General features: G+C 44.2%; 1 protein-coding gene and 1 long non-coding RNA gene across 11 annotated transcripts; one reads left to right on the top strand and one right to left on the bottom strand.

The window, feature by feature from the left end:
* Nucleotides 1-88: 88 nt before the first annotated feature.
* On the bottom strand, nt 89-18,598 carry FBXL3 (F-box and leucine rich repeat protein 3). 2 transcript variants are annotated; one of them, XM_073580406.1, is made up of 6 exons: nt 18,267-18,598; nt 13,624-13,751; nt 9,818-10,187; nt 8,877-8,999; nt 3,638-3,809; nt 89-1,140 (listed from the first exon to the last, which is right to left on the bottom strand). In XM_073580406.1, exons 2-6 carry the CDS (start codon nt 13,704-13,706, stop codon nt 497-499), a joined length of 1,392 nt encoding a protein of 463 aa, XP_073436507.1. In that variant the 5' UTR covers nt 13,707-13,751; nt 18,267-18,598; the 3' UTR covers nt 89-496. The 2 variants fall into 2 exon arrangements, with proteins under 2 accessions (XP_073436507.1, XP_073436508.1); XM_073580407.1 differs by lacking the exon at nt 13,624-13,751.
* On the top strand, nt 18,099-24,030 carry LOC141094536 (uncharacterized). Of its 9 annotated transcripts, none has more exons than XR_012233097.1 (3): nt 18,099-18,250; nt 22,553-22,913; nt 23,114-24,030. It is a non-coding gene; the product is annotated as an uncharacterized lncRNA (long non-coding RNA). The 9 variants fall into 9 exon arrangements; XR_012233094.1 differs by lacking the exon at nt 18,099-18,250 and adding an exon at nt 18,602-18,649; XR_012233091.1 differs by lacking the exon at nt 18,099-18,250 and adding an exon at nt 18,604-18,668.
* The last annotated feature ends 1,463 nt before the right edge of the window (nt 24,031-25,493 follow it).

A 25,493-nucleotide genomic window follows, 5' to 3' on the forward strand; every position in this document is an offset into this window, starting at 1 on the left:
CCTTGACTGAATTAAAAAAAACAACGTCTTGGAATAAAACACTCATACATGCACCAATTTTTATCATGTAATAAGTAAAAGATGGAAATTACAAGCAAGCAGGGTCTGTTTATTGAGTACATAAAAATAAAAGCTTTGCCTGTGGCAAAATACACCCCAAATCAGATCCTGGCAAATACAAAATTTGTACATTTGCAATGTTTATACTGAAAGCTGAAGATGATTAAGTGTGGTACGGAGCAGATCATCTCCAGCTCATCTCACACAATCTATCGGAATCTCTTATATAAGAACGTAGAGAAAACCAAATGCAGCAATGGTCCCTAGTTATTCCAAACTATAACATGACCTTAATAAATTAGCTCCTGCACAAGTATTACATAATGCAAAAACAAAAGAAAGAACTGCAGATTAGTTTATTAACTTGTCATGCAGATGTACTGAAGATATAAGGTGCTCTTCCATATTACCACTGGTAGTACACCAGCGTCAGATTCTACCAAGTGGGCATCATATCTGGAAACCAGACTCTGCCAAGATGCTTTGAAACTTCCCAATGGATTTGCTCCAAGTTATACTTCTGATCAGGGATTAACACTTCCTCCATAATAGAAAGCTGGGACAAGCGACCACCACACATCTTTACAAACTCTACGAACGCAGAGCAGGAGACTTCACACTCCCCAAGTCCGATGGCTGTCAGGCTCTTGCATCGCTCTGCAATGCGAATCAGTTCTTCATCAAGAGGTCGAAGTCCATTAGCACAAACTACCAACTCCACAAGCCGAGGACATGTCATGCCAACACGACCGAGTACGTCCTTGCTCACAGATCTCCCGAAGTACAGGTGTGTTGCTGGTGTTTCATAGCGGAAAAATGGATCAAACTCCTCCTCATAAAGGAAAAAGTACATGACCAGGTTCACCTTAGGAGAATGCTTGATTAAAGCATCCCAGCTGCTTTTCTGAATGGTGTGAAAGTGTGTTTGTCCTGGGTTCTCGCTGACAACATCAATACGGAGGTGTTCCAGCCGCACATGTTTTTCCGAAGACAATGCAAGGAGCAGCTCATCACTCAGTAAATAGTAGTTCAAAGCCAATTCCCGCAGACCATGGCACTGATCTGCTACACATAAAATGCCTGGAAAAAAAAAATACAAATTAATGTTTGCATCTAAGGCTTTGTATACATTTTAGATTTGGGTACATCTACTGGAAGTATTCTTTGACTTACACCTCTGCCAGAAGTCTCCAAGGTATGACACTGAGTCAATAAGTAAGGTCTTAAAACAGTACCATTTGACAGCAGCTAAGTATATTTAAAGTGGATTTCCACTGACTATAAAAGAGTATACAATAAAAGTATGTTGACTCTTAACTGCTTCAGACTGGAAGGGCTGAAGGACCTGTGATCTGCAGACGAAGTATAGCTTGGCCCTGTCACACCGGTGTGGTGCTAATAAAAATATGGATATCTTATAGCCTACATATTATAACATATTGTTTATATGCTTTGATATAGTGTGGTCACTAGACCAAGGGTGGAATGTATTGCAAATATGAAATATGGTTGTTTGAATCCAACCACTATGTATTGCAATATACTACGGTGTAATATCATTGATACTGAGCCACAAAGTGTTTGCTCTGTGTTAATATCGTAAGACAAGGTTAAAAATAACAACTGTACAGATAATGAATATTTATGCTGCTTGAACAAGGAGGTCTTGTGTTCAATAATAGTATGATGATCGGAGACCAAAATGTTTTGATGGTTTCATGTAGCAATGGTCATGCATGACATCAATAATCGAGGACAGATTGTGATACAAATGAGACGAGTATGAGTGTGTGCCTGGGTTACGATAGGTATCCAGTTTTCAGAATAGGTGATTATGGAAGTCATGCTGCCCATATAGCTACCATCTTAAAGCGTTATGCTATGATCATGAAGAGCTAACTTTGTAACAAGCAACATATGCTGAACTTTGAACAGTGACTGACAGACAATCAGTGACAGACAATCTTGATTGTTAGAAGACATGCCAGTGGTAAACAGATCTTGGGTTGTAATCAGTAGCAGACAACCTTCAAGCATTGTGCTATTGTTAAGAGACATACCAGTGGCAAATAAATCTTGGGTTGGTGCAAACAAACTTTAAGATTGTAGTAGTCTATAACAAACAGACCTTGAAGTCTTGTGCTGTTATCAAGACAACAAACAATCTGTGCAATGGCAAGATACTGATGATTCAGCAGATGTAATAGGGGAGGATGTGGAAGTTGTGTACAAAAAGGTGGACCCTGTGTCAGTGAAGTAGGGACATTTTCAAGAAGGTATCGTAGACACACGGTTTCTGTGATGACAAGACCAGAGTATTTCCTTCTCGCTGACACTGTGGTCCCTCCAGTGAAGAAGTGATGTTACAATACTTGGTAATGTATAGTATTGATGCTTATTTCTCTATGTACTATAATTCATATTAATTGTATGATTCACATGAAATTAATTAACACAAAACAGGGTAATATTATATTTGCCATTCCATAATTTATCATTATCCTGATGTAATCTTAATAAATTGTTACATTATTGTTTTACCATAAAACTGTATTCAGTGTGCCTAATTCGTATATTAGTGAGCGCTACGCAAGTAAGGGTGTACCCGCCCTGTTACTTTGACGTGGTAAAACAACAGGTTAGCAGTTCACTGGCTCTAGCTAATCATAAGCAATGCACATAGTGACTGGCAGGGAAAATAGAGGTATATGAGGTCCATCTACAGAAGCTAAGAAGTCCCATTATAAAGACTAAAATATGAAGATAATTAACTGGTAGGAATGAAAAAAAGTCTGTATATCAAAGAGCTAGGCTCTGAACATACAAGCGTCACATAATTATGCTACATTCAAACATCCGTCGTACACTGACCCAGAGTCTCACTGAGACATCCACATATCAGTTATAAAATAGATCTGTCTATGGTCCGTGAGACTCAAAATAGGCCCTATTCTCACAAAACACTTAAAAAAGACCCTCCTACTATTTACAACAGCTGTTCACGTCACAATGTTGAACGTACTTTGTTTCCAGCAGGTGCCTCCAACAGTGACTCTCTAATGAGAGGTGTGGAATTCACCAATTAAAGACATATTGGTGAGAAGGGGGCTGGGGTAGGTGCCATATTGGGATGGCCTTAACCCGGAAATAGTGAGCCCCTTGGTCATTGTAATTGTGAAATGCTGAGTGCGCTCCAGGTCAGCACACCATCATTTCAGTTTTGAAAAGTGCCCTCTAAGAAAACTGCCTTCATGTATACCGATCCCCTACCATTAGACGGGAGAAAAACATTGGGATGGAAATCAGAACACAGATCACGATAAGTACTTATTTGTCCCTCATGAGCTTCCACTGTGACCTTGTGTTCGGGTTCAAGCCTCCTGATTACATCAACCATCAAGTGTGGGGAATGATGCAGGCTCAATGTGTGAGCCGGCATCACAGGCAGGGACACATCTAATGAAGGAAATATACGTCGTCGGTCGTGAAGGGTTTAATATCTCTATTTAGTGAAAATACTTAAAATACAAGTCAAGCTCTGCAAAGTTTTCTTCAACCAACGTCTACAATGTGTTACCTGCAGGAGAAACATGTGGACAACTGCTCATTTTCAGAAGCTTTAGTGTGTCACTGTTGTTGGCCACCAGCACTTTCAGAGATGGATCATCAACCGGAGTGTCATCAATTTTCAGTGACGAGAGTGACTTTGAGTTGACAAACACAACAGTAAGTGCAGATATGAAGTGCGACTGCAAAACAAAAGTGAAATGCATTATTTCTATTTCATGAACTGTCTCCTTCAAAAAGTGTTGGGAGTCACTTGTAGACATGACTATTATTCTTAGGCCTCATTCAGACGTTCGTTTTCTTCTCACATGTAAAAATCAGACCGGTTTTCATCATCGTACTAGATCAGAATTTCAACATCATTTAGCCATCTAGTCCATTTTTGTCATTGGTTGTTTACTAAATATGGTAAACAAAATTGGTTGTAAGCCAAAACAAAAAAAATTACAAAGCTTCTCCTACTAATTGCAATGTTAACCACCAATATGTCTTTTTACTGAGGAGACTAGCCTCCCCAAACAGTTTACAATCCAGAAGATGTCGGCTGTACACAATAGCTGACAACTTGCTGTATCAGCCACCATCTTTGTTGGCACTAACCATGGCAGTTTAACACCTTAGATGCTGCTGTAAATAGTGACTACAGCATCTAAATAGTTAACAGAGTGTGGGGGCTCCCTGTTTAACCCCAATAGCACCCCGAGATCTTGACTGCGTGGTCCTGATGTTTGGCACAGCAGGTCATGGCAAAATAACGGCCTTAGCATCTGCCTGTTATAGCGGCCTGCTGTTATGCCACTTTGCATTAATTGCTGAAAAGCACCTGAAAGGTTAATGAAATACTTAAAAGCAATTTTGATTACATTGAGGGGTATGGATTTTAAAATGGTATCACTTTTGGGAGTTTGCAATACATAGGAACCCCCAAGGTCACTTCAAAACTGAACAGGTCCCTATAAAAAATGAGTTTTGTAAATTTCCTGCTACATTTTTAAACCTTCTAAAATGCTAACACAATAAAACAAGATTTTACGAATGGTGCTGATATAAAGCAGGCACAAGGGAAATGTCATTTATTAATGTTTTTGTGTGATATGATAATCTGGATTAAATTTAATCATTAAAAGGTGTAAAATTACAATTTTCATTTTTACAAATTTTTGATATGTTTTGCGTTTATTTATAAAAAACACCAACCTAAATTTACCATCATCATAAAGTACAATGTGTCACAAAAAAAAAAAAAAAAATCTCAAAATCCCTGGGATATGTTGAAGAATAACGTGACACGTCAGATTTTCAAAAATTGGTCCGGTCACTAAGGGGTTAAAACTAACAGTTCATGGTGCCATCCATGTGCTGTCCATGATTTTCATGGACCCATAACCTAGTATGGGTGTTTTTGATTCTTGTCTCAGATAAAAATTGGAAGTGTCTGTGATTTTCTTTCTGGACACATGGTCCACAAAAAAACAAAACAAAGACATGTGAACAGTACTCAATAAGGCTTTATAGTAAAAAACACATAAGGCATGTACATGAAGAATGGACGTCTTAATAAGGCCTTGGATTGTGGTTCCAAGAAACACAGAGTCAAACATGTCACAAATCTGTAGCAAAAACACATTTTTGACAGCATATTTGCTTGCCGGTTCACCACAGGTTTAATCATTACTACAGAATTTGTACATTTATGTGTTCAAATCCCAACAAGGAAAACATCAGCAAGGATTTTGTATGTTCTCCCACATTTGTGTGGGTTTCCTCCCAAACTCCAAACACATGCTAACAAGAAAGTTAGTTTCTCAGCCCCAATGGGGACAGTGATGATGTCTGTAAAGCATTGTGGAATTAGTGACGCTATATAAGAGAGCAGAATAAATACAAACAGCAAAATCTGCATCTAACACAAACGAAGTTTATTTTTTTGTTTTACTCAATAATATCAGTAAAATTTGGGGTTATAAAAAGTATTATACAGTGGGTACGGAAAGTATTCAGACCCCTTTCAATTTTTCACTCCTTGTTCCATTGCAGCCATTTGGTAAATTCAAAAAAGTTCTTTTTTTTTCTCCTCATTAATGTACACTCTGCAGCCCATCTTGACTGGAAAAAAAAAAATTTTTTTATTAAAATAAGAAAAACTGAAATATCACATGGTCATAAGTATTCAGACTCTTTACTCAGACACTTATATTTAAGTCACATGCTGTCCATTTCCTTGTGATTCTCCTTGAGATGGTTCTACTCCTTCATTGGAGTCCAGCTGTGTTTAATTAAACTGTTAGGACTTGATGTGTAAAGGCACACACCTGTCTATATAAGACCTCACAGCTCACCGTGCATGTCAGACCAAGTGAGAATCATGAGGTCAAAAGGAACTGGACAAGGAGCTCAGAGACACAATTGTGGCAAGGCACACATCTGGACAAAGTTACAAAAGAATTTCTGCAGTACTCATGGTTCCTAATAGCACAGTGACCTCCATAATCCTTAAATGGGAGAAGTTTGGGGGGGGACCACCAGAAGTCTTCCTAGACCTGGCTGTCCAGCCAAACTGAGCAATCGTGGGAGAAGAGCCTTGGTGAGAGAGGTAAAGAAGAACCCCAAGGTCACTGTGGCTGAGCTCCACAGATGTAGTAGGAAGATGGAAGAAAGTTCCACAAAGTCAACTATCACTGCAGCCCTCCACCAGTTGGGCCTTTATGGCAGAATGGCTCACAGGAAGCCTGTCCTCAGTGCCAGACATATGAAAGCCAGCGTAAATTTTGATAAAAAAAAAAAACACATGAAGGACTCCCCAGACTATGAGAAATAAGATTCTCTGGTCTGATGAGACGAAGATAGAACTTTCTGGTGATAATTCTAAGTGGTATGTGTGGAGAAAACCAGACACTGCTCATCACCTTCCCAATACAAACCCAACAGTGAAACATGGTGGTGACAGCATCAGGCTATGGGGGTGTTTTTCAGCTGCAGGGACAGGACGACTGGTTACAATTTAAGGAAACATGAATTCGGCCAAGTACAGAGATATCCTGAATGGAAACCTCTTCCAGAGTGTTCTGGACCCCAGACTTGGCAGAAGGTTCACCTTCCAACAAGACAATGACCCTAAGCATACAGCTAAAATAAAGGAGTGACCATTCTTGACTGGCCCAGCCAGAGCCCTGACCTAAACCCAATTGAGCATGTATGGAGAGACCTGAAAATGGCTGTCCACCAACGTTCACCAGCCAACCTGACGGAACTGGAGAGAATCTGGAAGGAAGAACGGCAGAGGATACCCAAATCCAGGTGTGAAAAACTTGTTGCATCCTTCCCGAGAAGACTCATGGCTGTACTAGCTCAAAAGGGTGCTTCTAGTCAATACTGAGCAAAGGGTCTGAATACTTATGACCATGTGATATTTCAGTTTTTCTTTTTTAATAAATTTGCAAAAATTTCTACATTTCTATTTTTTTTTTCAGTCAAGATTGGGTGCAGAGTGTACATTAATGAGAAAAAAATGAACTTTTTTGAATTTACCAAATGGCTGCAATGAAACAAAGAGTGAAAAATTTAAAGGGGTCTGAATACTTTCCGTACCCACTGTAGCATACAAAACCCTTTTCTATCCTCTTCCCCACATTATAAATTTTACTGCAGATGTACAGCAAGACTTGAACACCAAAGTGGACATGGTCCCTTCTTTGTGTGAGTGGGGCAAGTCCTTGGAGCCACACTAACCCGAACCTATACGTAGTACGCATTTCAAATTTCACTTGATTTGCTCTCTTGCACTTAAGGGTTGGTCCGAAATCAAAGTCATTTTAAATTCTAAATCTCTATTTAGTACCATAATCCATGTTCTAATATACTTAGAATAGCAGTTAGATAGTGTAGTTAAGGAAGGATAGGGAATTTTTAGTCTATTTTTCCCCCCACTTCCTTCCTGATGACTGTTTTGAGAATCCCAGTGCATGCTGGAACACTCAAAGCATTATCAGGGGGCAGCGGTTGCGGTCACTGCTGCAGTCTATGCCCCATCTGCGAAATGAAGAGTCATCAGTGACGCTTGTTTCAGGGGCTGTGCTAATTCCTGCACTGTCCATTTCACAATCACAGTGCGCTCTCTGTTGTCAGCTCAGATCAGCAGTAACGCACCAACAGAGTATTGTCAGATTAACTGGCATGCAGAGACCAGCGCTGCCCCCCGCAAGTGACATCACTGGTCTCTGCATGTCGGGTGTTCTGACACCACTCTGTTGCCGGCTTGTTACTGCTGATCTGAGCCAACAACAGAGCGTGCTCTGCGATTGTGCACAGCTCGTAGTGAAAGAGCAGGAACTAGCGCCATTGATCACAGTTCATTTCAGGGAGATGGCAGAAGGTGCACAAGCGACTGCAGCCTCTGCCCTCTAATGACACTTCACTTGTGTATCTCAGTGAATGCTGGTATAGTATCATCATCAGAAATGAAGTAGGGAAAAGAATAGAATAGCAGTTAGACAGTGTAGTTAGGGAACTGTAATGAATTTTTAATGCAAATATATTAGAAAATGGTTTCATCCATGGCACTAAATAAAGAGGGATTTTGAGTAAAACCTCCACTTAACATCAGAATCGCAACAATTGCAATGATTCCGACATACTAAGTGATGCCTGCAAAGATGAAAGCGTAAAAAGACAGCAGCCCGCTGGGTTAAAGAGTCATATATGCATAAAGTAAATTAGCATTACTTTCTTGCTCGAATTGAACAACATTTTTCTAAAGAATGATAAAATCTGTGGTCTTCTATATAGCCATGCTGGACCTGAATGTAACTTCAATCCATCCCTTATTAGCCAAGCCTTTAAAAATAGTTTAACATGAAATAGTTGAGCTCTTTCCAGGACTAAAAATTAACAAACATGGCTATGCACCTTGGCGTTTTGCCATCCAAATGCTAATTTTGCTGACAGTCATTTCTCACTTCCCCCTAAAACACATGCACACTCGGTTTGGTCAGGTATGTATGCGTTCTCAATAGGGGAACATCTCAGAAATCCAATGTGTCAGATTCTTCTTTCATCTATCATCTTCCATCTGGGAAAAGTTGGAACAGTCCCCAATTACATAAGATTGCAAGCCAGTTTTGCGGAAATCATCTGTATTGGCAGGCGTTAATCTCATGTGTATGGGCACCTCCTGACTGTAGCATAGTTACACTTGTCAGATATTTTTTCAAGGATCACCCTAGACGACTATGAAATATTAAAACCTTTACCTTTGGTAAATCCATAAAGCTGGGTCGAGCAGTTGAAATAAGTCCGAGAGTTTTTAAAGAGCAATTTACAAGTTGTGATAGGATATCACATGCAGCTTCTGCTGATTCCTTACTACTATCAACCTGAAAAAAAAGGAAACGATAAATCACACACACAACCATGAAAAATGCCTACAAAGGACAAAGAAGGGCCAACTTGTGTTTCTGTACTAAGGTAAAAAGCCTCGCTACAGACAGTAAGACTTCATGTGTTTGCATATTAATAAAATAGTAGAAAAAAAAAACTATTAAAGAAGATGTCCACTACTAAGATAGTGATAAGGTCTCCTTAGAATACGTCATTTCACAAATGCTTGTCTTTGTGATGATCTACTACCAGGTAAAACCCCTTTTAGAAGGATAATAAAATAAATGCTCTATATTAATCAAAGAAGTGCTTATATGCCGCTAAAATAAATGACCACCAGCTCATTCTCAAGTTGTACAGAATGGTAATGTCCATTAGACATGTTTATATTAATTGGGATAAGGCACCATTCAACCAGGCACCACTGTTGGGTCACAAATTTCCATTTTAATCTAAGCAGGAACAAAACAAAGCAAACCTTCTGTTGGTCAAAAATCTTGCCTTGTATGAGAAATGCTTAGTAAAGTTACCTGGTGTCTTCATTTTGCCACTGATCTGCTGATTTCTGGGCTCCGCATCATTTCCTGAACACTGCCAGGACCTCCTGATATACACAGTCACCATTTTTGGAATGGCTGCTCACACTGTCAGCCCTAACTAATCTGAGTGCAGTAGGGACTGTGAACCAATTAATCTGAGAAGCACGGCAGCCATGTTGGCAGAAAAAAAAGGGTCCACGAATCAGCAGATCCATAGCAGAAGCAGGGAAATACACCAGGCAGCATACACACAATACACATGAAATATTCGTTACCTTGAAGCTGACATACTGTAGGTGATTCGAGTGCCTCTTAATGATCTGTTTGATCAGGTCAGGATGTGTTGCCTTTAGATAAGAAGTAGCCGGCTGATTAAGCTCAAATTCAAAGCATCTCCACAGGTCCGGCATGTGAAACACTTGATTCCAGTTTCTGCACACTTGTGAAGCATGCGCACGATCCAAAAGAGGCAAATACTGAAAAATCTGCAGAATGATGTCAGGAAGCAGATCACCCCAGTTGTGAACCTTGGATGGCTTTGTGGGTTCGTCTTCTGTATTTTCTTTTGACTTTTTTGACAACTCACCCAACTCTCCATCTGACAACCCAGTGCTGGTGTGACTGGCCATTCTACCTCTTTTCATCCTGCACATAAAAAAAAACATGATTCATTAGAGAGCTGAAGAACAGAATAGTGACAATGTAGATTGTGGTCTATATGGAAGGAGAGTGGGCGAGGGTGGATGGCATACCCAAAGGTCATAACAAAGTGCAGGGCATAGAGCTAATGTATAACATAGCAAGAAGAAAATGAAAGACCATCTTCAAGGTCTCTTCTTGCGGTTATTGAGGTCTAGACTGCTCTCCAATGAAGAGCTACTGACTGAGACAAAAATGTCTTTCCAGTTGAAATAAGAGAAAACAAGGGCAGGGGCGCAGACATAGGGCTTCACCTGGTATAAATCAATTAAAATATAAAAGTACTCTGGAGTACTCACCCTTTATGGGTTGTGTTCAGACACAACCACTCTCAATGTTTGTTGCAGTCATATAGCTGCTGCAGAGCTCGTGCAGGTGGACAGCGTCCACTAGGTATCATAAGTTGAGGATCCAAGAAAAGCACTTCTGAGCATCCGCGCTGCTTTAGTGCTAAGAATTCTTCAGAAATCCATATAAATCTTTCAAGTTCTTTATTATATGTACTACAGAAACTACGCGTTTCGAGGTGACAAACCGCACCTCTTCTTCAGGTTACAGTACAGAGTACTCAACTTATGGATTCTCAACTTATGTTTCCAGTTGAAATGAAAGCCTGTTCTTTCATGCATTACTGAGATGGTCCTCCAGACCATCTCAGTAATAACAATGACATTGGTCTGAAAAAAACGAGTCAAACAAAGCCGAAAAGTAAACGATACATAATAGTTCGGATTTGGAGAACAGGGATGTTGCTTTTGTAATCCGTTTGTAACATGCTTCACATTGAAAAGCATTACTAATCATACTGCAAGACATCTGGATTGGTAAATGGCTTTAGTAAAACCTTTTCCTATCTTTGTGTAGTAGAAATAGCAATGTGCCTGTCTGTTGTGAGAAGCATAGAGCTGCCTGCTGTGGTGTGCCTGAGCTGTATGCAGATGTCCAGTGTCAGATACCCACCAATCTTCCAGTGATGACCTGTCATACTGATAAGCCATCAATTATTTTACAACACCTTAACGCTCATGCCTATACTACAAATAAGTTTTTCTAAGGCCTTTATTCAGAAAGTAGTGAATAATTCCTGTTGATCGATGAACAGTCACTTTTTTACTGTCAGATGAGCATTGTCCAGTTGCTTGAGCACTGTCCATGAAACTGTGTGCTCATGACAATAACTATGATACAGGGCCAATACTTTGGATGTGGCATCACAAACATCACTGTGCCCATAGTGTTAAAACTCAGCTTTCTCTGGATTGGTGAGTGTCCACTTGTGAGTGGTGAATATAAATATCTCTATAATAAAATACTCTCATATAAATATGTTTTAAGAAAATGTAAAACTTAAATAAATATATATTAACACATTCACTGTCATACGCCAACTACCTGTTAGGCTACCTGCCTTCTGTCTGCCCATTGTAGCTCCTGCCCTGCAGTAACACATAGCATTGCACAACCCTTACTCCTCACGTGACAGATGAAATCATCTCCCAACTATTTATTTAGGTGATAATTACACGGGAAAACAGGAAGCCCTGTAATATCTAGGTCCACACCCAACTTATAAAACTAAGAAATATGACTGTGTACCTTTTCAAAGGAGGTTTCCATTTTCAGAAGTTATGATCAGCGAAGGCTGGCCTTAGTGTCTCACTGCTCCTGGGAAGGAAGGTGATCCACTGCCGGTGAAGCGTTGCCTGTCCTCCACTAGTTTTCCCCCACCAACTGGCTGTGAGCCTCTGGTGTGCATGGACAAGAGTGAGCTACACCAGTATGGTTTCCCCTTTATTCCAGAGGTCACAAGGTATATTTTAAAGATATAGCATCACTTTATCTATGGGAAATCCCCTTTACATAACTGATTACAATGTAGGAATTTCACAAATATATTTTTCTGTGTAAGAAAATACATTGGTTGTAAAATGAAATTTACAGGTAGCAGCAATGCAGATTTGATGCTGGTACTAACCGGATGGATGTGGCCACCACATAAAAGATTTATGGAAATGAAGGAAAAGGGAGGGGACGTAGTCTGCTCACCGTTAGTTAGATGCACCTTGCTGGCTGGAGAAAAATCGCACGTACACAACTCAGTCTTGGACATCAGTTATAATAGCACGGAAGAAAGAAGGGGAATCCTCCAGCGATGAAACAAGTAAATAAATGGGAGTATAAAAAAGTAAACAACTTTTTAGAACAATTGCAAGGCCATAAGTGCTGGTCACCACATGGGTGCACCAACCGACGCGTTTCAGCTAAGAGCCTTGATCATGGTCAGATGATTATGATCAAGAATAAGACTCTTAGCTGAAACGCTAACTTATGTCCTTTCAATTGGTCTAATAAAGTTTCACTTTTTTATATTCAAATTTTTTTCACTGGTTTCATCGCTGGAAGAGTACCCTTTTTTTCTTCTTCCATAAAAGAGTTATGTTGCCATGATATGGGCAGGGTTAGCCACTCTACATGGATACTTTGGGGTCCTTTTGGTGGAGGGATTAATGTAGCCTTATGTCACAAAAATAAAATATAAAGACAACCTATTAATATTGTTGTTATCGGCGCCATCCTATTTAACAATCTATACATGAAGAAGGATGGGACAAATACTAAGACAAGGAAGCCTAGCATTTAGGATTGTTCCAATGACTGTATACGATAAAATAGATGAATGGAGCAAGGTCTTCTGGATTTGGCTGCCTTGCTGCTAGGGTCTACAGTCTTTTCCAGTTTATGTATCTACAGATATATTAAATCTGGAAGAATAGTGCTCTTCTAAAAGGCTAATTACTCACTGGGAAGTATAGGATGTCAAAAGGCTAAACATGAAACCCTGATGACCCCACCAGAACGTGACTTCAGTTACTGAATTGAAAACATCTGAGGTCAGATACCACAAGGAAGTCAAACACTGTCAGTAAAATCACCCAGCAAATGATTAAACCAACACTACAGTCCACAAACACGTCTCCTCGGCGTAGCAAAGGTCAGTGATTGATATCCATCATCCAGGTTACTGGGCCATGAACAGATCTGCCCAATATTCCTATGAGGAAAATTGACTATAGGGAAGGTTAACGACAGCTTTTTCTCCATGTCTTTCACAATCCTTCTGCCGTTTTACCCACTTAGGTCAGGTTCACATCTACCGTGGAAATGAATGTTTACTAATTGTTTAAGCAAGAGCAGCACGGAGCCTTTCTAGGGTTGGTTTCATGAATGCGACATTCATTGTCTGAGTACAGACCTCAACGTCCTGACTGGCTGGGGGACTACTGACCAGAACGCACCAGCCTCACAAATGCTTAAGGGCTCATTCAGGCATCTGTTCTTTGCATACAGGTTCTATCGTGCTTTTCACAGACAGCACTCCTACCTGGTATAGTCTATTGGGCTGTTCACATGTACGATTTCTTTTTTGTAGACTGAGTTTTCCATGCAAAATTGCAGCGACATCATCAGATCAAAGTGTCGGATCAAAAGCACCAATACAACACTACGAGTCTGTGAAAAAATAAACAGCACAGGGATGACATCAGTGCGCTGTCAGATTTCATGGACTGCTAGATAGAAGGTAGAGAAACTTATTTCTCATCCGCAAAAAAACAGACGATACTCTGAACATCTCTGTAAACATGGAATCTGTTTCTTGAATTTGGAAAAAAAATGATGTCTGAATGAGCCTTATCGCTGTTGCATTTGGGTCAGGAAACCTGTGGCCAATCCGAACACTGGGGTCTATACTCCAAGCATGACATTGAGGTGTGAATACAGCGCTAGGCTCACAATGATCAGTAGCAATAGGCAGGGGACCAAACTAGACATGCCCCTCATTATAACACACACTAACTGCCTTATAGGACCATAAGTCCCTGAATCAAGAAGCATTAAGGCCTCGGCTGCACGGCGACAAGTGACGCACCAAGGGGAAATCGCACATCACAACTTTGGATGGAGTGATTTCCCTACAAAGTCATGTTGTGACCTGCAACACGGACAATTGCAAATATTTCCCCAAAGTTTGATTTTCTGACGCTGGTCGCAGATGACATGTCCCATAAACTTCAGTGCAAGTGACTGCAACTTCTCTGCAACTTGGCAGATTTATTCACAGCAAAATCCCAGCTGTAGAATATTCACAGACAAGCTGCACACTGGTGTTTAGTTGCAGGATCTGTGCCGGCACGCTGCAGTTCGGCTCCTCGCTGTGTGCCCTGGTTTAAGCCTCTTACAGATGACCATCATTTTGGTCTGAATGCAATCAGTAAAGACATTTTTTCTTAATACTCCACATCTGAGAAAAATGGATCCCAATCCGATCAGAGTATTATTAGCATAATTGGACAGATTTTCTCGGATGGAGAAAGTACTGTCGTCTACACCTACCAAGTCTAAGGCCTCTTTCACACTTCAGTTTTTTGCATCAGTTATAATCCGCCAAAAAGGCGGACAAGCGGATCCGTTCTCAACTGATGTGAAAGGATGGCACAGGATCCGTTTTCAGACGGATCCTGAAAAGAAAGAAAGAAAGAGAAAGAAAGAAAGAAAGAAAGAAAGAAAGAAAGAAAGAAAGAAAGAAAGAAAGAAAGAAAGAAAGAAAGAAAGAAAGAAAGAAAGAAAGAAAGAAAGAGAATTTTTTTTTCTTGTTGAATTTTTTTTCCGTTTTGAAATTTTTGAGGATGGTGACGGACAGCAACTTTTGGCGGATCCTCACAAAAACCGGATGCAACGGACAGCAATCCGTCACAATCCGCCATTAATGCAAGTCAATGGGAAAAAAACGGATCCTCAAAAAAAAATTGAGGATCCGTTTTTTTTCAAAACCTGGCGGATTGTGACTGATTGTAAAAAACGGAAGTGTGAAAGAGGCCTAATGGATTAGATTTACTGATTATTTGTATTAGTCAGGAGTACTAATACATATAACATTGCAGCCACACCTATCCCAGTACCAAGTCAGTACGTACATAGGAACATGGCAGATGTCCTGCAACAACACAGGTAAAAGACTGGTGATCTACTGACCCCTGACATGGCTGCAGCACTGTGCCTACTGGTAATCCATATCCTGCCATGTGACCTCTATACAAGGCCAGAGCATTATCGGCCCCCTGCACACAGGGAGTCACATGATCCGCTCTACCGTACACAGAGTACTATCGCCCCCCTGCACACAGGGAATGACATGACCCGCTCTATCCTACACAGGCGGCTCTGGCCATGTATATATGTATACAGAGCACTATCTGACCCACCCTGCACACAGGGAGTCACATGACCAGCTCTACCCTACACAGGCGGCTCTGACCATGTATATATGTATACAGAGAACTATTGGCCCCCTGCACACAGGGAATCACATGACCCGCTCTATCCTACACAGGCGGCTCTGGCCATGTATATATGTATACAGAGCACTATCTGACCCACCCTGCACACAGGGAGTCACATGACCCGCTCTACCCTACACAGGCGGCTCTGACCATGTATATATGTATACAGAGAACTATCGCCCCCCTGCACACAGGGAATCACATGACCCGCTCTATCCTACACAGGCGGCTCTGGCCATGTATATATGTATACAGAGCACTATCTGACCAACCCTGCACACAGGGAGTCACATGACCCGCTCTACCCTACACAGGCGGCTCTGACCATGTACATATGTATACAGAGAACTATCGGCCCCCTGCACACAGGGAATCACATGACCCGCTCTATCCTACACAGGCGGCTCTGGCCATGTATACAGAGCACTATCTGACCCACCCTGCACACAGGGAATCACATGACCCGCTCTACACTACACAGGCGGCTCTGGCCATGTATATATGTATACAGAGCACTATCGGTCCCCTGCACACAGGGAGTCACATGACTCGCTCTATCCTTCACAGGCGGCTCTGGCCATGTATATACGTATACAGAGCACTATCGGTCCCCTGCACACAGGGAGTCACATGACCCGCTCTACCCTACACAGGCGGCTCTGGCCATGTATATATGTATACAGAGCACTATCTGACCCACCATGCACACAGGGAGTCACATGACCCGCTCTACCCTACACAGGCGGCTCTGACCATGTATATATGTATACAGAGAACTATCGGCCCCCTGCACACAGGGAGTCACATGACCCGCTCTACCCTACACAGGCGGCTCTGACCATGTATATATGTATACAGAGAACTCTCGCCCCCCTGCACACAGGGAATCACATGACCTGCTCTACCCCCTACACAGGCGGCTCTGGCCATGTATATATGTATACAGAGCACTATCGGCCCCCTGCACACAGGGAATCACATGACCCGTTCTATCCTACACAGGCGGCTCTGGCCATGTATATATGAATACAGAGAACTATCGGCCCCCTGCACACAGGGAGTCACATGACCCGCTCTACCCTACACAGGTGGCTCTGGCCATGTATATACGTATACAGAGCACTATCGCCCCCCCTGCACACAGGGAGTCACATGACCCGCTCTACCCTACACAGGCGGCTCTGGCCATGTATATACGTATACAGAGCACTATTGGCCCCCTGCACACAGGGAATCACATGACCCGCTCTACCCTACACAGGCGGCTCTGGCCATGTATATACGTATACAGAGCACTATCGCCCCCCTGCACACAGGGAATCACATGACCCGCTCTACCCTACACAGGCGGCTCTGGCCATGTATATACGTATACAGAGCACTATCGGCCCCCTGCACACAGGGAATCACATGACCCGCTCTACCCTACACAGGCGGCTCTGGCCATGTATATACGTATACAGAGCACTATCGGCCCCCTGCACACAGGGAATCACATGACCCGCTCTATCCTACACAGGCGGCTCTGGCCATGTATATACGTATACAGAGCACTATCGGCCCCCTGCACACAGGGAATCACATGACCCGCTCTACCCTACACAGGCGGCTCTGGCCATGTATATACGTATACAGAGCACTATCGCCCCCCTGCACACAGGGAATCACATGACCCGCTCTACCCTACACAGGCGGCTCTGGCCATGTATATACGTATACAGAGCACTATTGGCCCCCTGCACACAGGGAATCACATGACCCGCTCTATATGTATACAGAGCACCATTGGCCCCCTGCACACAGGGAATCACATGACCCGCTCTACACTACACAGGCGGCTCTGGCCATGTATATATGTATACAGAGCACTATCGGTCCCCTGCACACAGGGAGTCACATGACCCGCTCTACCCTACACAGGCGGCTCTCGCCATGTATAATGTATACAGAGCACTATCGGTCCCCTGCACACAGGGAGTCACATGACCCGCTCTACCCTACACAGGCGGCTCTCGCCATGTATATATGTATACAGAGCACTATCGGTCCCCTGCACAGAGGGAGTCACATGACCCGCTCTACCCTACACAGGTGGCTCTGGCCATGTATATATGTATACAGAGCACTATCTGACCCACCCTGCACACAGGAGCGCCTGCTACACCAGAGACATGAGTCACGTGACCCGCTCTACACTACACAGGCGGCTCTGGCCATGTATATATGTATACAGAGCACTATCGGTCCCCTGCACACAGGGAGTCACATGACCCGCTCTACCCTACACAGGCGGCTCTCGCCATGTATATATGTATACAGAGCACTATCGGCCCCCTGCACAGAGGGAGTCACATGACCCGCTCTACCCTACACAGGTGGCTCTGGCCATGTATATATGTATACAGAGCACTATCTGACCCACCCTGCACACAGGAGCGCCTGCTACACCAGAGACATGAGTCACGTGACCCGCTTTACACTACACAGTCGGCTTCGGCCATGTATATATGTATACAGAGCACTATCTGATGCCACTAGAGGAGGGCGCCTGCTACGCTGGAGTCACGTGACCCGCCCCACACTATACACTTAGATCCAGGGGGAAAAGGGCATCACGTGATCCCAACAGAAGCCGCAGCGATAAAGCACCACGTGACGTCTACAGTCTGGGTGGGATATACGTTACCTTAGTGGCGGGTTGGTTTTTCGACTGGTCGCTGTATGTGGTCTTCTGCTGGTCGCATTAACCCGGGACGGCCGTATTGTAGCTCAGCTCCCCGTCACCACTCAGCCCGCCCCCGGCACTCATTAGACAACCAGGCCCTTGCCGCTCACGCGGCGTTAGAGGACGTAGAAAGTAAAGAGCGCAGCGTCTGGGTGCCCCGCTCCTTCTCTATGGCGCTTGTTTCCAGCCTCCGATTATTATTGTTGTTGCTGCGTCTGTTAAGATGGCGGCAGTGTTGCGCGCTCCCTCATGAGATGGCTGCGACTGTCGGAGGCGGACACGCGCGCGTGGGGTGTGACTCGTGGACGGCAGGGAGGGAAGGAAGGGAGAGGCGGGCGCTGCAGGTGTATATGGCCGGAGATGGTAATAGTGTGTGATATATGGCCGGAGATGGTAATAGTGTGCGCTATACGGCCGGAGACGGTAATGGTGTGCGCTATACGGCCGGAGACGGTAATGGTGTGCGCTATACGGCCGGAGACGGTAATGGTGTGTGATGTATGGCTGGAGATGGTAATGGTGTGAGCTATGCTGCCGGAGATGGTAATGGTGTGTGATATATGGCCGGAGATGGTAATAGTGTGCGCTATACGGCCGGAGACGGTAATGGTGTGCGCTATACGGCCGGAGACGGTAATGGTGTGTGATACATGGCCGGAGATGGTAATGGTGTGTGATACATGGCCGGAGATGGTAATGGTGTGAGCTATGCTGCCGGAGATGGTAATGGTGTGTGATATATGGCCGGAGATGGTAATAGTGTGCGCTATACGGCCGGAGACGGTAATGGTGTGCGCTATGCTGCCGGAGATGGTAATGGTGTGTGATACATGGCCGGAGATGGTAATGGTGTGTGATACATGGCCGGAGATGGTAATGGTGTGTGATACATGGCCGGAGATGGTAATGGTGTGTGATATATGGCCGGAGATGGTAATGGTGTGCGCTATGCGGCCGGAGACGGTAATGGTGTGCGCTATGCGGCCGGAGACGGTAATGGTGTGCGCTATGCGGCCGGAGACGGTAATGGTGTGCGCTATGCGGCCGGAGACGGTAATGGTGTGCGATATGCGGCCGGAGACGGTAATGGTGTGCGCTATGCGGCCGGAGACGGTAATGGTGTGCGCTATATGGCCGGAGATGGTAATGGTGTGCGATATATGGCTGGAGATGGTAATGGTGTGAGCTATGCTGCCGGAGATGGTAATGGTGTGAGCTATGCTGCCGGAGATGGTAATGGTGTGTGATATATGGCCGGAGATGGTAATAGTGTGCGCTATACGGCCGGAGACGGTAATGGTGTGCGCTATACGGCCGGAGACGGTAATGGTGTGTGATATATGGCTGGAGATGGTAATGGTGTGAGCTATGCTGCCGGAGATGGTAATGGTGTGTGATACATGGCCGGAGATGGTAATGGTGTGTGATATATGGCCGGAGATGGTAATAGTGTGTGATATATGGCCGGAGATGGTAATAGTGTGTGATATATGGCCGGAGATGGTAATGGTGTGTGATATATGGCCGGAGATGGTAATGGTGTGCGCTATGCGGCCGGAGATGGTAATAGTGTGTGATATATGGCCGGAGATGGTAATAGTGTGTGATACATGGCCGGAGATGGTAATGGTATGCGCTATGCGGCCGGAGATGGTAATAGTGTGTGATACATGGCCGGAGATGGTAATGGTGTGCGCTATGCGGCCGGAGACGGTAATGGTGTGCGCTATGCGGCCGGAGACGGTAATGGTGTGCGCTATGCGGCCGGAGACGGTAATGGTGTGCGCTATGCGGCCGGAGACGGTAATGGTGTGCGCTATGCGGCCGGAGACGGTAATGGTGTGCGCTATGCGGCCGGAGACGGTAATGGTGTGCGCTATGCGGCCGGAGACGGTAATGGTGTGCGATATGCGGCCGGAGACGGTAATGGTGTGCGCTATGCGGCCGGAGACGGTAATGGTGTGCGATATATGGCCGGAGATGGTAATGGTGTGCGATATATGGCCGGAGACGGTAATGGTGTGCGCTATACGGCCGGAGACGGTAATGGTGTGCGCTATGCGGCCGGAGACGGTAATGGTGTGCGCTATGCGGCCGGAGACGGTAATGGTGTGCGCTATGCGGCCGGAGACGGTAATGGTGTGCGCTATGCGGCCGGAGACGGTAATGGTGTGCGCTATGCGGCCGGAGACGGTAATGGTGTGCGCTATGCGGCCGGGGACGGTAATGGTGTGCGCTATGCGGCCGGAGACGGTAATGGTGTGCGCTATGCGGCCGGAGACGGTAATGGTGTGCGCTATGCGGCCGGAGACGGTAATGGTGTGCGATATGCGGCCGGAGACGGTAATGGTGTGCGCTATGCGGCCGGAGACGGTAATGGTGTGCGATATATGGCCGGAGACGGTAATGGTGTGCGATATATGGCCGGAGACGGTAATGGTGTGCGCTATGCGGCCGGAGACGGTAATGGTGTGCGCTATGCGGCCGGAGACGGTAATGGTGTGCGCTATGCGGCCGGAGACGGTAATGGTGTGCGCTATGCGGCCGGAGACGGTAATGGTGTGCGCTATGCGGCCGGAGACGGTAATGGTGTGCGCTATGCGGCCGGAGACGGTAATGGTGTGCGCTATGCGGCCGGAGACGGTAATGGTGTGCGCTATGCGGCCGGAGACGGTAATGGTGTGCGCTATGCGGCCGGAGACGGTAATGGTGTGCGCTATGCGGCCGGAGACGGTAATGGTGTGCGCTATGCGGCCGGAGACGGTAATGGTGTGCGCTATGCGGCCGGAGACGGTAATGGTGTGCGATATGCGGCCGGAGACGGTAATGGTGTGCGATATACGGCCGGAGACGGTAATGGTGTGCGATATACGGCCGGAGACGGTAATGGTGTGCGATATACGGCCGGAGACGGTAATGGTGTGCGATATACGGCCGGAGACGGTAATGGTGTGCGATATACGGCCGGAGACGGTAATGGTGTGCGATATACGGCCGGAGACGGTAATGGTGTGCGATATACGGCCGGAGATGGTAATGGTGTGCGATATACGGCCGGAGATGGTAATGGTGTGCGCTATGCGGCCGGAGATGGTAATGGTGTGTGATATGCGGCCGGAGATGGTAATAGTGTGTGATACATGGCCGGAGATGGTAATGGTATGCGCTATGCGGCCGGAGATGGTAATAGTGTGTGATATATGGCATACTGTGCAGTGTATATGGCTAGAGATGGTAATAGTGTGTGATATATGGCATACTTTGCAGTGTATATGGCTAGAGATGGTAATAGTGTGTGATATACAATGAGTACAAAAAGTATTCAGACCCCTTTACATTTTTCACTCTGTTTCATTGCAGCCATTTGGTAAATTCAAAAAAGTTCATTTTTTTTCTCATTAATGAACATTCTGCACCCCATCTTGACTGAAAAAAAAAACAAATGTAGACATTTTTGCAAATTTATTAAAAAAGAAAAACTGAAATATCACATGGTCATAAGTATTCAGACCCTTTGCTCAGTATTGAGTAGAAGCACACTTTTGAGCTAGTACAGCCATTCGTCTTCTTGGGAATGATGCAACAAGCTTTTCACACCTGGATTTGAGGATATTCTGCCATTCTTCCTTGCAGATCATCTCCAGTTCCGTCAGGTTAGATGGTGAACGTTGGTGGACAGCCTTTTCCAGGTCTTTCCAGTGATGCTCAGTTGGGTTTAGGTCAGGGCTCTGTCTGGGCCAGTCAAGAATGGTCACAGAGATGTTCTGAAGCCACTCATATTTATTTTAGCTGTATGCTTAGGGTCATTGTCTTGTTGGATGGTGAACCTTCGGCCAAGTCTGAGGTCCAGAGCACTCTGGAAGAGGTTTTCATCCAGGATATCTCTGTACTTGGCCGTATTCATGTTTCTTTGAATTGCAACCAGTCGTCCTGTCCCTGGAGCTGAAAAACACCCCCATAGCATGATACTGCCACCACATTTCACTGTTGGGATTGTATTGGGCAGTTGAGCAGTGCCTGGTTTTCTCCACACATACCGCTTAGGCTAGGTTCACATTGCGTTTAGTTCAATTCGTTTAACGAATCCGTTAAATGGATGTGCAGATAACGAGTCAAATTTGGTGTAATTTGCCATCGCGTTAACGCATGTGACTGCGTTTGTCTTTTTGAAGTCCGTTCCTGAAGCATCCGTTTGTGTGCATTCAGGCACTGTCAATAAAGTTGTTAAAATTTTTTTTTTTTTTCAGGGTTGTGTGTAGGTTGACACACATTCTCCATTTTGCAAGCATCGTGTGAACTGCTGCAAGCAAGATGTTTGTGTCTCAGCTTGTAAGATTTCGCTTGATGCAGTTGCGACGTCATCAGAGAAGGCATATTTCCTGAAGGAGATATTGGATTCATGAAGCAAATTTATTCTGGATAACATATGGTGCCTTTCACACCCTCAATGTTCAACTTCATGACCATCACTTTAAATTTCAGTGTTATCTTCAAATGACAATTGAAACGTTTGATATTCTGCTGTCACATGTGAAGGATGAGCTACGTCATCAACGCAGCACTTTCCAGGAAAGTATTTCTGCGGAAGAAGATTGTGGTGACCCTGAGGTAATTTCCCTTTGATTTATTCATTGTCCCAGAGGCAAAGACGAGATGTAATTTATCGTTGTACATGTCTTATTTTCTACACGTAGCCTACTGTCATAGTCCATTTTCAGTTGCCTTTTTGTTTGTTGTCAGACAAAATCTTTGCTTTCGTAAAATCTGTACATATGTCCATTTCAGTCATAAGTGTTTTTTGTTCATAGATACCTGGCTACGGGAGAAACTTTTGCCTCACTGCACTTCCAATTTCGGCTGGGGAAATCGACTATTTGCCAACTTGTTCGGGAAACCTGTTATGCCATTTGGAACAACTTACATCCACTTGTACTACCGACAACAGAAATGTGGCTATCAATTGCTAAGAACTTTGAGGATGTGGCAAATTTTCCCAATTGCATTGGTGCCTTGGGTGGGAAGCACATCTGGATTCAAAAAACCGTCCATAGTGGATCCCTGTAATACAATTACAAAAAATACTTTTTAATTGTGTTAATGGTTATAGCGGATGCTAGATACCGCTTTGTTGCAGTTGATATCTGTGCATATGGACGGCCGAATGATTCACAAGTCTTCAAAAATTCCAACATGGGGGAAATGTCTGTACAGCAATCGCTTTAACATACCCTCAGCACGACCTCTACTGGGCACAGAAGACCCAAGTTTGCCCTTTGTTTTAGTTGGGGATGAGGCGTTCCAACTAGGAAGAAATCTTATCAAGCCGCAGTCTAAACTACACCAGACGCATTTTTAATTATCGCTTGAGCCGGGCAAGACATTATGTGCAATGCACATTCGGTATTTTGACTAACAAATGGCGGATTTTACTATCTTGTAAACTGCAACCAGAAGATGTGGATCGTTTAGTTAAGGCTTGCATCTGCCTGCACAATTGTGTCCAGACATGAACCCCTGCTAGTTGACCCCGATGACTGTGAGTCGAACCTGATGAGCATTGAGTCGACTACTGTTCGTTCGCCAGTTGAGGTTATGCAAATATGGGATCAATTTGCAAATTTTGTCAATGCAGGTCAGGTTCCATGGCAAAACGATCATGTGTGATACTTTTTAGGAATCTGTATTTTATTGACATACAGTATGTGCATACATTATGATTCTTGTATTTGTGGTTCTTTAGGTTAATACCTATGTCATTTGCAATTGAGGTTTATAATTTTTACAAAATTTAAAAAAGTTTCAAATCTTATTTTTCATAATAACAGTTTAATAAGTCAGGAATAGAATAGTCTCCCACTCAAAATGTTGATAATCATTTTAAACATATGCGATCCCAAAGGGGATTTACAAAAATATTCAAATTGATGTTTTTTGTAAAGTCAAACAAAACTTTTCAAGGCTATATTGCTGAACTATGGCAATTTTTTATAATTTTTAAAGCTTGTGGTATTGCGCGGGCGTATTATCTGTCCAACTGAAAGCTGGACTGCTATATTGCCGGTGCATTTCCATACCAGGTTCACCCTGACCTCTGACTTGTGTTGTCGCTTGGTATGACTGCATCTCCATGGTACAATGGCTTTCACTTGTTTTGGTTTGAGAGTAAGGCTGAGTTCACACGTAACTTTTTTTCGCGTTTCCGCGGCTGTTTTAACCGTGAAAACGCGAAAAATAAGCATCCCATGCATTCCTATGGGATTCCGCAATGCTGTGCTAATGCTGCGGTTTTTACTGCGAAGCGATTCCGCCGCGGTATGCTCATTAATTTGCGGAATCGCGGCGATCCCGCACCCATAGGAATGCATTGTTCCGCTTACTTCCCGCATGTGGCTGTGCACAACATGCGGAAAGTAAGCAGAACATTTGCGGATGGTACCCACGGTCCGGAGGAGAGGAGACTGTCCTCCGGGCTTTGGGTACCATACCCCTGTAAAAAATAGAATTTAAAAATAAAAAATATTGTTATTCTCACCCTCCGACGTCCCGCGCAGTCTTTCCGCTTCTCTTCACGCTCCCGTTCCCAGTAGTCCTTTGCAAAAATGCCCGCGATGGCGTCCGTTCTCGCGGGATCGCGAAGTCTTGCGGTCATTCGCGCGATGTCATCGCGAATTACCGCGAGAACCGACGTCATCGCGGGCATTTTCGCAAAGGATTACTGGGAACGGATGCGCGGGACGTCGGAGGGTAAGAATAACAATATTTTTTATTTTTTTTTACATTTTATCTTTTACTACTGATGCTGCATAGGCGGCCTCAGTAGTAAAAAGTTGGTCACACTCGTCAATCTGTCAATCATTTCTCCCAGCGATGCTACAGATCGCTTGGAGAACGCTAGCATTTTGCAAGCTAAATACGCTTGCAAAATGCTAGTTTTTCCGCGGGAAAATCGCGGGAATTTAAAATGCGATTTTCCCGCGGACTGGAATTCCGGAATTCTTGCGGTAATTTCCGCGAGAGTTCCGGTAGGTACGTGTGCACTTAGCCGAAGTGGGTTCCTGAGGGTCCAAAAACTCCTACTAGATCATTAAATCTTTCACAAAACAGTAAATTTCTGTGCGGCGGTATGTTTTTAACTAAAGGGACATAAGATAAAAACAGAAACTTCCAATCATTGGCTGCGTACACTGA

The sequence above is a fragment of the Dendrobates tinctorius genome, unplaced genomic scaffold, assembly GCF_039654945.1.
Source record: "Dendrobates tinctorius isolate UK_male_01 unplaced genomic scaffold, ASM3965494v1 ptg000064l, whole genome shotgun sequence".
NCBI lineage: Eukaryota > Metazoa > Chordata > Amphibia > Anura > Dendrobatidae > Dendrobates > Dendrobates tinctorius.